Here is a 13934-nt window from a genome sequence, read left to right on the forward strand (position 1 = left end):
ATGTTAATTTAGGCAACCATTTTCCACCCGCAACGAGCAACTTACGATTCGGCTACTTTGGAGATCTTTATGGTTCTACGTTCTAATTTGAGTTTCAAGAGCTTAATTTGTCTAGTGAGTTGCTCGATTGGATTGCTATTGACGGCCGCGCCGGATGAGCCTGAGCCGTGCGTGGAGGCACCACGGCGGTACGCCTTCTTAATATCTACCTCGGTGGTGTTGACACAACCGGGCATCGGACGGTGTACATCCCAGAATGCGCGCTCTTGAGAGTCGAGCACCTTTCGTTCCAGTTTATCACGCTTCTTGTCCACCTTGCTCTGGGCTTCTGCCTGCATGAAGATAAACTCCCACTTGCGCGAGAACATCTTCTGGAGTTTGGCCAAATTTTCCGCTTCGTAATCCGCCAGTTCCAAGCGGGTCTTGTTCTGCATTGTTCGCTTGCACAGGTACACCGCATAATCGGTGTTCTCCGGTTCCCAACAGTTCGATGGCCAAAAGTACGGCGTCTGAAATCGGTAGAACGTCCCATCGTTCTTCACCGTTAGCTGGTGGTCGTCAATCGGAAACAGGTACCCGTGGGATGCAAGTAGATGCGCAATGTGCAGTGCTTCCGCAACGTCTTCGATTTTGAGATTCTTTATGATCCACGCAATCAAATCCGACCCGGTGAATACGGACGGTACTTTGCTCATGAATGCTTTGATTGTACGCACCGAGACACCACCCTCTTCACTTTGCATGCGCTCCACTATCCCCTCCATCTGAAACAGACGTTAAAATCGCTCAAGTTATTGTCAAATAACCCTTAGAACATTCAGTTACCTTTTTATAAACTAAAATATTCGGTGCATCCTGATTCATGACAACCTGCGTGCTATGCGACTGGCTACCGCGGTTTCCACCGGACGGGACCACCCCTGAGCTGCCAGCGCTGGTCCCACTGACACCCGCCGCGCTGCTACTACAGGCGTTGCTTATTGCATTTTTGTCCTTGTCCTTGTCTTTGTCCTTTTCCCGCTCTTTGTCCTTGTCCTTCTCTTGGGTTGCCATTTTCTTCGGAACGATTATCGATACGGCCTTGTCCTTGTCGATCTCCGTAGTCATAGTTACCATCGTCCCATCGATGGTACCGATCCACAACTGGGTTCTGCCCTTTACGGGCTGTATCTGAAAATGAGAGGTTGTGCTTGAAAGTGTTTTCAATACTCTTTGCGCAGTTATCCAAAATTCGATGGAAGTCCCATAATGAAATTTGAATGTATTTTTCTGTTGGGGATATGATGACTTTGGTAGTTTGTTAACTTAACTATTGCTTCGAAAAATTTGAGAATGCATAAAATAATAGCAATATCTCGATAGTTATGCACGTCAGATTTCTTGCCGCTTTTGAAAATGGGTATTAAGGAAGAATTTTTCCAGCGGAAACAGCAGACCCGCCTCTTTCGGGAGAAAAAGCGCCGCCTGGAAGAAGCGGAGTGTGAAGAAATGGAACTGCTGTGCCGTTCCCAAGAAACACGAAAATTCTATCAGAAGCTCAACGCATCCCGCAACGGCTTCGTATGCAGGGATAAAGACGGAGGCCTCTTGACGGACGGACGTGAGGTGATCGAAAGGTGGAAGCAGCACTTCGATCAGCACCTGAACGGTGTAGAGAACGTAGGCACGGGAGCCCACGGCAACGGAGGAAACGACTACGCCAGTGCAGTGAAGGACGAAAATGAACCAATTCCCACGCTGAGGGAAATCAAGGATGCCATTCACCAGCTCAAAACCGGGATGGTATCGCAGCTGAACTCATCAAGATGGGCCCAGATAAGTTGGCCACCTGTCTGCATCGGCTGATAGTCAGAATCTGGGAAGCCGAACAGTTACCGGAGGAGTGGAAGGAAGGGGTAATCTGCCCCATTCGAAAGAAAGGCGACCATTTGGAATGTGAGAACTTCAGGGCGATCACTATTTTGAATGCTGCATGCAAAGTGCTATCCCAGATTATCTTCCGTCGTCTGTCACCTAAAACGAATGAGTTCGTGGGAAGTTATCAAGCCGGCTTCATCAACGGCCGGTCGACAACGGACCAGATCTTTACCGTACGGCAGGTTCATCGACTTTAAAGCGGCATACGACAGTATCGACCGCGCAGAGCTATGGAGAATCATGGACGAAAACGGCTTTCGTGGGAAGCTGACTAGACTGATTAAAGCAACGATGGACGGTGTGCAAAACTGCGTAAGGGTTTCGGGTGAACTATCCAGTTCATTCGAATCTCGCCGGGGACTGCGACAAGGTGATGAACTCTCATGCCTACTCTTCGACATCGCTCTGTAAAGTGTGATGCGACGAGCCGGGCTCAACAGCCGAGGAAAGATTTTCACAAAATCCGGTCAATTTGTGTGATTTGCGGACGACATGGACATTATTCCCAGAACATTTGGAACGGTGGCAGAGCTGTACACCCGCCTAAAACGCGAAGCAGAAGGTCGGACTGGTGGTGAACGCCTCAAAAACAAAGTACATGCTGGTAGGCGGAACCGAACACGACCGGATCCGCCTGGGTAGTAATGTTACCATAGACGGGGATACTTTTGAGGTGGTGGAGGAATTCGTCTACTTCGGATCCTTACTGACGGCTGACAATAACGTGAGCCGTGAAATACGAAGGCGCATCACCAGTGGAAGACGTGCCTACTACGGGCTCCTGAATAAACTGCGGTCAAAAAAGATTCACCCCTGCACCAAATGTACCAAGATATGTACAAGACGCAAATAAGACCGGTGTTTCTCTACGGACACGAGACATGGACGATGCTCGAGGAGGACCTGCAAGCACTCGGAGTCTTCAAGCGACGCGTGCTAAGAACGATCTTCGGCGGCGTGCAGGAGAACGGTGTGTGGAGGAGAAGGATGAACCACGAGTTCGCTGCACTCTACGGTGAACCCAACATCCTGAAAGTGGCTAAAGCTTGACGGATACGGTGGGCAGGGCATGTTGCAAGAATGCCGGACAACAACCCTGCAAAGTTGGTGTTTGCTAACCATCCGGTTGGTACAAAAAGACGTGGGGCGCAGAGAGCACGATGCGCGGACCAGGTGGAGCGTGATCTGGTGAGCGCTGGGCGTGACCGACGTTGCTGCAGCTGCAAATCGAGTATTATGGCGCAAATTGTTGATTCAGTGTTATCATGAATTTGATGTTGAACTAAATGAATGAAATACGAAACATAGCGCCTGTAATTTTCGTTTGCATCATTCAGCAACGTGTACATTGGCAAACGTCAAAGCGATTGAACACTAGCACCTCTGGTGGAAGGATCGCGCGAAACAAATGAAATTTGAATTGATCGTTGAATGCATGAGCCAAATCGTTTTGAAGAGTGTTACGTCTGTTTGTCTGTGATTTGGGTATAGACACTCAACGTATTTATTGCACTTAATTTGAATACTTTCTATGTGGTTTTTAAAAGTTATGTTTTTATCTAGTAAGAGTCCTAAGTTAAGTATCTTCGTCCGACCAATTTATTCGACTTCCCCTCATAGTGACAACATGTGACACATTAAGGGTTTCGGATTAAGAGTTCTTGGCTTATGTGGATATATGATAAGTTGAGTTTTGGAAGCATTTGGATAAATCTTCTGTTTTTACAAATAAGAAGAAATAATATCTAAGCTTTTTTCAATCAACAACAAATGACAAGCAAACTCCGCACCTTGGCCGAGGTACCCATGTCATCTGCAAATAACGATTTTTGACATCCCTGAGGCAAGCAAGGTAAAACTATGCATACATAAAAATGCAGTGGCATACGTGGGACCGCGCATAACTTGCGAAAGGATGGTCCGATTAGGGTCGTCAGAGTTTTCTTCTCTTAGTTTTTACTCAAGGAAGGTTTATGAGGCAAACAACATGGGAAAATTGAGAGTTTTTGAAAATCGAGTTTACATACATTTTTACCGGGGACTTGGTCTTGGCTAGAAAATCTAAATGTCAAAAAAACGCAGTAGGGAATACAAAATTTTGCCGGATACAGCTAGTATTGTATAATATTGGTCCCAACTTCAACAGGTAATCTATCTGACTTGGAATTTTGATTGTTTACCTGAAGTGTTCGATCGGAGAAATAATTTTGGATTGAATTTTATTCTTCAATCACTTAACCTAATTTACAGCTCTATTGTCCAATAGGGCACTGCGTGAGCGATTTTAATTGGAACCTGTAACTGCCCATAACTGCATATTTGTAACATTTGCAGGTTTTGTCAAAATTGAGTTAATACCGGGGCTCATCTCCAAATCATCAGTACTTTCATCTATCCAAATAAACTTTACAAGTTTGTTCCACAGAATGTGAAAAAAATACCAAGTCGTTTTGTCTCATTAACAAATATTAACGAATGTAACCGCATAACAGTCACACTGGAAATACACACTGGCCTCATAGCGTACAACCAATCATATTTTGCTCTAATATTTTTTTGAACTTTTCGCCCAGCATACAAGAAGAGCTGTAGAAGATTTCATTGCAAAGTAATTAACTTTGATTTTTTGCCAAATTTTTGAAATTTAGATCCATTTCCATACTAGTGCAAGTTGCAAACTTTGAGCTCAATTTTTTCCAATGCCTACTTTTGTCGAATGTGACTGTTATGCAGTTATGGGCAGTGTACAATGTACATACACTTTTTGTACAGCGCCTAATTGTATTCTATTTCTAATTGTACTACATCGAACTAGTGGCCGTTGCGCTGCTTTCACTTTCTACCCTATCATGGTAGAATGATGAGCTCGAGGATGTTGATGTGTGGCTGTTGGTTGTTCCTGTTTCCAGTCCGATTGGGGGCCCATTATGGGTTGCCGTTCGCCGATGTCCAAGTATCCGGGTTCCAATTTGTTCATTTGAGCCATGGGCTCAGAAGATGGTCAGTGTCAGCTGCTCTCAGGGGAAAAGAGCAACTGACGAAAGTGCCGGGGCTGGGATCGAACCCATGACCATCTGCTTATGAAGCAAACGTGTTGTTCGGCAATGAACACAAGAACAACTTGGCAAAAGCACTGGACTGTAGGCACGGGGTATAGCACAGCAGAAGAGAACACGGGGGTTTCGGTTTGGGAAGGAAAAGCACTGGAATAGCTTAACTACACTAAACACTTTATTCTCTCTACTTGCTATTTACACTTTACATTTGGATTAGTTTCACTTCGCGTTGTTAAAGCCACGCGAACGCTTATCACTTGATCACGCTTAATTTGCAACTGACTCGCCTCTAGAAACGGGTCGCATATATATACCAAAAAAGTGGTATTCCAGAACCACGTGGAAAGTTCTACACGCGCGTAGAACCCACGCGACATGTGTGGAACAAACCATCATCAGCACGCTACCTGCACGGCGACGACGACGAGAGTCTATGATGATGATGACGATGACGACGGCTGCGGCGGTGGGGTTCGCTACTGCACTCACGGCAGGATCTCACGGCGCTCACTCTCTCGCTGTTAGTCGCAGCTGTCCCGTCGGCTCGGGTGAGTGTGCGTGCCTCGTGACGATGCTTGGTGACGGTTCCGATGCGATGGTTGGAGTGGATTGCGCAGCTGTGGATGCTGCTGCCCTTCTTGGGAGCGTATGTTCGCGAACATACTCCCGCCCGTTGGAATGCAGTTCCAATTCCACTGGTTGTTGGCTGCTGCTGTCCCTCAAAGGAAGGCGGTGGCCTTACTCGCGACCGGTAAACTTGCTCAGGATTCTGGATGAAGCTGCTTATCCGCCTACCCTTCGGTGGATAATGGTCGATGTTTTTCACTAACTTCCGCACTGGTTGGAAGTCCTTGCCTGCTAAACTGCTTACTAGGGTGGTACATACTGGGATGGCTTCAGAAGGCTTCCTTGTATTCGCGCGCTTTACTGGATTCCCCCTGCGTTCGAAGTGCAGCAACGTGTGATGCCTCTTTGAACACTTCTTGCACGACTTGCTACTGGAACACGCTATGCAACGATGGCCCTTTCTTAAACAATTAAAACATAGGTTTAGCTGCTTGACTCTGGCATGGCGCTGATTCACGGACAGCTTCTGGAACATAGAACACTTGAAGTTTTGATGCTGTCCGGCACAAAAGTCGCACATATACATCGACGACACTAACGCTGCATTTGACGTCATGGAAGGCACGAACTTAGATGCAGGCGGCTTCTGGTTGGAGACCTTGGTGCTTGTGGATATGGTGGTTGCACTCTCCTCGCATCTCTCCAGGATGACACAGCGTTGCTTCAGGAATTTGATAGTCTGCTCGTACTCTGGAAGCTCCGTCTGGTCAATTGAAGCTTCCCACAACTCACGGGTCTGGTCATCCAATGCGTGAGTGAGTACGGTCACCACGAGCAGCTCCGACATTCCTGAAAGCGGTTGACCAAGCTTGCAGAGGTTCTCCACGTGGCGAGTGCATTCATCGATGAGCCTGCGGAGGTCCTTCGACGACTTCTTAGTCATCTTTTTCATGTTTAGGAGGCCCAAAATGTGAGACTCCAGGATTAGCCGCTTATTGCCAAACCTCTGCTCCAGGATATCCCATGCGCGCTGGTAGTCGTTATCCTGCAACGTTTCGAGGTGGATTACGCCGGTGGCGTCTCCCATCAACGAGTTTTCCAGGTGGTATAGCTTCACCGCGTCCGAATCTGATGAGCGCTGCATCAGATCCTGAAACATAGCCTTGAAGCGGGGCCATGCTTCATAATGACCATCGAAGGTTGGCAATGGAGCACCGAAGGATTGGGACTGAACGATGATCGGTTGCTGGTTGGTGACACACGGTTGCTGCTGGGTTGGGGGCGCAGTTAGCTTCTCGTTCCAGCTCTCGAGCAGCACAGACACCTCCTCGTACAGGTGCATGAATTGAAGGTAGGGATCGTCTTGCTCATCGCGCTTGTCGGCTGGGGACTGGGCCACAATTTCCTGGTGCAACCTGATGAACTCGGCTTTTTCGGTCTCAACACTCCGTTGAAACACTTTAACTTGGGCTGGGGTTGGTTCTCTTTCTTCCTCTTCGGCCTGCTTGAGGGTGGTTAGGATTCGGTTCACGTTGCGTTGAGCTAATCCACGGTTGTGGACTAGCGCCCCAAGCTGGTCTTCACACTCGGCAAAATCAGGCACCTTCTTCACCGGTGTCCGTTTGGGTGGCATCCTGATGTAATCCTTCACGGGTCAGTAACACGGGGATGTGGACAGGAATTCTGACGCCTTTGTTGCGATGGTTGGAAGGTAGCACACGAAGTCCGAAGCGGTGGTAGCAACACTCAACACTACGGCGACAAACGGGAAACTTCGCTTCACCGGATACAAACACCGAAACCGACGCGTGTGTCGCTACGGAGGGAAAAATCACTTAACGATTCCGAAGCGACGGACACAAAACACTACGCGACGGTGAAATCAACCACGTATTGGCAGGAGACCGACGCGCTTGTCACAACGGGTGGAAAATATCACACAATGCCCGAAGTAACGAAAGGTAGCACTACGCGACGGCGGACTCACTCGGGGTATCACAAAAATCGACGCGCTGGTCGGACCGGATGGAATAAGTAACACACGAATTCCGGAACGACGGATAAAATCACTACGCGACGTCACTCGCGGACCGACACGGATACGGACGTTGTCGAAGCCACGTCCACGCTCTTCACTGCACAGCACGTTGTTCAAGCCACGTGCACGCTTCTAAACTACGCACTGCCGCGCTGTCGAAGCCACGCGGTACGCTTTTGAAACGACACACTACCGCGTTGTTCAAGCCACGCGGCACGCTTTCACACACTACCGGATCCTGATCCGGCTCGAAGGACCAAATTGTGTTCGGCAATGAACACAAGAACAACTTGGCAAAAGCACTGGACTGTAGGCACGGGGTATAGCACAGCAGAAGAGAACACGGGGGTTTCGGTTTGGGAAGGAAAAGCACTGGAATAGCTTAACTACACTAAACACTTTATTCTCTCTACTTGCTATTTACACTTTACATTTGGATTAGTTTCACTTCGCGTTGTTAAAGCCACGCGAACGCTTATCACTTGATCACGCTTAATTTGCAACTGACTCGCCTCTAGAAACGGGTCGCATATATATACCAAAAAAGTGGTATTCCAGAACCACGTGGAAAGTTCTACACGCGCGTAGAACCCACGCGACATGTGTGGAACAAACCATCATCAGCACGCTACCTGCACGGCGACGACGACGAGAGTCTATGATGATGATGACGATGACGACGGCTGCGGCGGTGGGGTTCGCTACTGCACTCACGGCAGGATCTCACGGCGCTCACTCTCTCGCTGTTAGTCGCAGCTGTCCCGTCGGCTCGGGTGAGTGTGCGTGCCTCGTGACGATGCTTGGTGACGGTTCCGATGCGATGGTTGGAGTGGATTGCGCAGCTGTGGATGCTGCTGCCCTTCTTGGGAGCGTATGTTCGCGAACACGTGTAGACACTACGCCACGGGACCCGGCTTTGGATTGATTGCCGAGAATGTTGTCATACTTAATTGCGAATGTGTTCAAATTCTCGGGCAACCTGATCGTCTATTGGACTAGTGAGACCTATACTGAAATTATGCGCACTGTCAAACTGTTTGGCAGGTTTTTGTGCATTTTCAAAATTAGTTAATAATATTTTGTTATCCTCTTACAACGCAAGAATAGGCTTCTGAGACTTTTTCAAAATTTTTGTCAATTTTCAAAATGGCTGTATGTTTTATATGTAGGTTCAGCTCTATGATAATTGAAAGTGGAGCTGATGGAATTGAAAATCGCTTCATGGGAAATTTGAAATGTTACAGGAAGATGGTCAGAATCGAAGTCAGCATGAGTAACCAATTGGCTACAATGCTGACTTGAGTCAGTTAAGACCAAATCAATTGTTGAGGGATTTCTAGCAGAAGAAAAACAACATTGCACCGATCATTTGTTGCTATTATTCGGATAAAAAGTCGAAATCGGTAGTAGACATGCCTGAATCGCGTCCATTTTCAGAATTTGATGTCTGGTGATAGGTATTATCCCAAGTAACCAAAAGTTCAGATAAAAGGGTACTTTATAAGCTAAGCAGCTCGTTCGAGGTTGCTAATTAACCATCCAAGCAGCTTCATTTTTAAGTATTTTGGAACTTGAAAGTTCACATAAGCACGCTGGATAACCTTCTAAGCAGTTTCTGACAGAACTATGACAAAATTCATGCAGAAACAAAAATGTGTTTTCCAGGGTACTGGTAATTATATGTTCACAAATGTCGCTGCTATGTAGATTTGAACTAGATCATCCGGTGTGATAGCCTGCCGATTTACCGTTGCGCTGCTGAAGACACTTGACAAAGTCAAGCTGACTTCACTACCGTACAAATGTGCAAAACTAGCTGCCGACAGAAAATCGATTCATGTCAGACTTTAGCTACTGTTCACTCAATCGCAACTGTAGTACTGTGGTGGAGCGTAGAGTTCTCACGCAGCGACTATTGGTTCGAATCCGATGGGCAGCATTTTTTTTTTTGCTCAAGCCTAGTATTCATTAATTTGATAAATTCATATTTATCTTTTATTTGTTTAAAATGTTTTCTGTAAAAGAAATAAATTTAATCTTCATTGAAACACAATGCTACTGAACTGAACTTCTATGAACTTTAAAGTTCCGACAAAGTTCCGAGAAGCATCTTAAGCAGCTTTAAAGTACAGCGAAGTTAAGATAAAGTTCCGAATGGAACTTTCTGGCTGCTTAAGAGGTTAACAATGAGCCTTGCCAGAACTTGTGACCCAAGTTCTAGCAAGGCTCATCGTTAGCCTCTTAAGCGGCCAGAAAGTTCCATTTGGAACTTTATCTGAACTTCGCGGAACTTGAAAGTATATTTTGTCATGAGAAGCGGAACTTTTAGTTACTTGGTATATCTCCAATGATTTCGAAATTGTATTCACCAAATGCTTAAAAACCGACATCTCTCCTCGAAGTTGTTTTGTTAATTTGTTATTAATTATGTTTTATTGAGTTACCATTTTTGTTATGTTGACTCTTAACTCAACTAAATGATAATAAACTCAATTATCAAACGAATGATAACAAGGTAACAGAACTTGTTATAATTTTGTTCTCCGTCATTGCTCGGGTAGGTTCTTTTCACGCTTTATGCGTTATTACAGCGCCCTTTTCAGGGCGCTGTTTGAACCCATTTTTTTTTTTGTTTATATTTATGTGTATTTTAACTTATAGCTAATTCTACACTTATATTGAACCCATTGTGGTACGCAAAGGTACGTTAGTACCCTTTTCCAGGGTATCTTTTCCTATTTCCCTACCTGTCACGATCTCCATCCAAATTATAATTTTCATCCTTTTCCCTCAGGTAGAAGACGAAATAGGCCTGAATTAGGAGCTGTCTAAACTACGTAGACTTTTTTAGGCCATCTCAGACAAACCTTCCCCCCTCGTAGCCCTTTGCCCATACAAAATTTTCGAAATTTGTATAGTGCGTAGACTTTTGTTTGAACAAATGTTTTCCAAAGTAATGATAATGATACATATTGGATGGATCAATATTATCAAAAGCAATATCTTTACACCAAGACGTTAAACGTATCTACAGGCGTATCTACAATGATCGATTTCTCTTCATCGATTTTCTCTTCGGATTATTCCGAAAAACATGACCAACATCCGAATATTCTCTCGGTACGTTTCGAAGAAGGACGACAAAGGCTAGCATCTAAAACAACAAAACTAATCAAATTTGATTTGATGGCTAAGTTATTATGAAGAGAAATCGATCACTGTTGATACGCCCGTATGATACTAAGGGCGAGAAATGTATTTTGTTGCGATTTCATTAAAACCTAAGAAATCCGCATATTTTAGATTAAGGCATGCACTTTGAATTTGTTTCTAGCATTCTGCGGTGAGCGAAACCCGAGCAGAAGAGAATAACAACAGCATAACAAAATGCGTTATTTTGGCAAAATAACTGCATAATAGAATTAGTAATTTTCATGTAATTAACATAACATATTGAGTTATAAACTTGTCTGTCATAAGCGGCAAAATAACAAGTCACATAACAAAAATTTGTTCCTGAAAAATCAATTTAATAACATGTTTTGTTAGTGGCGATAACAACTTAATAACAGTGAATTTGGGAAATATTTCAATAACAAATTTTGATATTAAAGAGTTATTGATAACATTCTGAAAGCAAAATTAGGGTAAAAACTAACTTTTTTTACTCATTTTTGGGTAATTATTTTAAGTGTGTTATTCTATTTTTAGAAAATAATAGGTCACATAAAAAAAAAATTCGAATTCATTATAAAACTTACAAACATCGACGGGATTTGAACCTCCAATCCTGCTATCGTAAATTTCCAGTCGCCTTTACCAATGAGGCTATCACAGCACTTGCAGTGAGGGACGATAGAAGCTTTACTGGTTCTACGTATTGCCAGTTTCCCTATTCCCCCATTTCATGTTTGCCAGTCGCAGGACAAAAATAGACAGAGATTTGAATGCAAGATCAAACAAAGAACCTCTCTCTCTTACCAACAGCGCTATCGCGGTGCGCAGACATGTGCACTGTAACACTAATAACAGTGGTGGCGTTCGCAGGGCCCGTCGTCGGCTGTTTCGGAACAAAGAGAACGACGAAAAAGTTGCTAGTCGACTATTTATGATTGAGCTTCGTCATGGGGTGCATTTTGGCGGCGACAAAGATCCTTTCCAGACGGAGATGATTTTATTTAATTTTTTGTTTTGTTCGCGTTGTGAGAACGGCGATTATACACGTACCTACGTGAGCGAAGGTAAAAGGAAATTATATCATATGCCGATATGATAACTTCTGCAGATGCTGTTTAGTTTTATTCTGTTTTAGATTATTTTTAGTAATGAAAAAAGATATTTATGACATAATGTCAAACAATATATGATCGAATAACACTGTTCGACAAAAAAAACTTTTGCCGTGATCAGAGACCCCATTAGTAGGGCATCAAAGCGCATGGAAAATGTAGAAAAATGCCATTTTCAAATCTGTTGGAGCACCCCTAGAAACTTTTTGAGATGAGTTTGAATTTTATTCATTTTTGAAGGTTCGACAAGAGCTTCAGAGATCATCATAAACACATTTGAAATACAATATCTTTAAAATGCAGTTTTGTGCACCGCTGAAATTTTCACAGATCTGAGAAGCAACTTTGATAAATAACTAGTCAAAATTTCTACCTATTACGACATTCCGTTTCGTTGATACATATCCGCGAAAGCTTAACTCTGACTTATATAGTGAAAATCTTTTAGGTTTTTTTTATTCTAATCCCATAAAGCACGCCCATATTCATATCCATTAAAAAAAACTTCTATGCGTTAATTCCGTGAAGCGTCAGTCTTTCGGATACTTCGAACGCCTCGGAATATTGAATGGATTTTCGCTTCAGTAGGAGAAAACGTTTCTTTACAAGTCCATTAGGTCACAGGATGTGACGTCCGTTTTCTAGTGTTAATGTATTTTTTAGTCTCTGACTGAAGAAGATGAAAATTGTTTCTTAACCATCTGGTTTAACTAAGTATGATTCTGGAAAGCTATACGAGAAATTTTAGGATATGATTACAAAGGATTTCACAGGAAGAAAGTTAGATTAATTCATTGAGGTCAACATGAGTGTTTTAAGGAAAAACTCTTCCAAATAAATTTAAAGTTCTAATTGCAGTTTTCAAAAACTTTTTTGTCGCTCAGGCTTGTCCGCACTCAGCGCATGAAAATTCTGCTCTTTTGATTTACACCACCAAAACCATCGTATCAATGCAATCTTTCTACCTTATCTGATAGAAGGATGTTGAAATATCCTAAATGTCATTTGGAACTGTCAAAAAATTGCTTCGCAGTGCCACACTGTGCGCGCAAAGAGAATTTCACCCGGGTGAATTCACCCCAGTGATTTTCTCTTTGCACGCTCAGTGCGGCACTGCGGTGCGATTTTTTGACAGTTTGAAATGACATTTTGGATATTCAAACATCCTTCTATCAAGTAAGATAGAAAGATTACATAAATATAATGGTTTTGGTGGTGTAAATCAAAAGAGCAGAATTTTCATGCGCTCAGTGCGGACAAGCCTGTTGTCGCTTATGAAAATGAACAAAGTTTATTGTAGCATTTGACATAAAATGTTACTTTCATAATCATGTTGAAATACCAATAAACTGCGATTTTGAATGTGATGGATTAGGATCACAATTCAGGCAAAATACACTTCGTCCACTTTATTCAAGGAAGTATTTTGTTTTGTTCGAATTTCGAGTCGTGCCCAAATTTAAATATCCATATATCGCATATGGATGAGAATGCTTTTCAATGATTTGGTGTGTATCTTAGTAACCGTTCCAGATTGCCTGACCTGGTGGATATCAAGCAGTTCCAGGTTCTTAAAAAATTAAATACGATGCGGAAAATATATTCAAATTCCAACGTCCTCTGCTTTGAAACAAGTTTGGACTATTTGGACTAAATAAATTATATTACCTCGCCTTAGTGCTTCTGGATAGATAATATTTAACACTATATTAATAAATAGGGGATCATTTAGGCAGGAACACCTATTTTGGGCACTTGCTGCTATAACTCAGTCAATAACAACCGATTGACTTGAATTGTTGCACATAGCTAGATACTATGCGTATCTGATCGTGTCTCAAAAATCAAACCAATCGGTTCTAAATTGACTGAGTCATAGACACAAGTGCCCAAAAAAGGTGATCCTGCCCAAATGGTTCCAGACCTCATGCCGCTGGAACTTATAAAGCAATTTTACAATCGTGGAGGACATTATTGAGCTTGAAATTAAGATTAGAAATATTCTACTACATGAAAAAAAAAAAACAATTAATTTCATAAAAGTGTCTTGAATGGTAATACCCCAAC

At 43.5% G+C, this 13934-nt stretch overlaps 1 protein-coding gene across 2 annotated transcripts in view; it reads right to left on the bottom strand.

Annotated features, from left to right (window-relative positions):
• Window positions 1-13934, bottom strand: part of LOC109401381 (regulator of G-protein signaling 7) — a 38918-nt gene that overhangs the window by 2918 nt on the left and 22066 nt on the right. For both annotated transcript variants that reach the window (XM_019673941.3, XM_019673923.3), the window contains 2 exons: window positions 826-1170; window positions 46-764 (listed from right to left, as the gene is read on the bottom strand). In XM_019673941.3, the coding sequence (XP_019529486.2) occupies window positions 46-764; window positions 826-1170 (1064 nt within the window). The remainder of the gene's footprint in view (window positions 1-45; window positions 765-825; window positions 1171-13934) is intronic.

Source organism: Aedes albopictus, chromosome 2 (assembly GCF_035046485.1).
Source record: "Aedes albopictus strain Foshan chromosome 2, AalbF5, whole genome shotgun sequence".
NCBI classification, from domain to species: domain Eukaryota; kingdom Metazoa; phylum Arthropoda; class Insecta; order Diptera; family Culicidae; genus Aedes; species Aedes albopictus.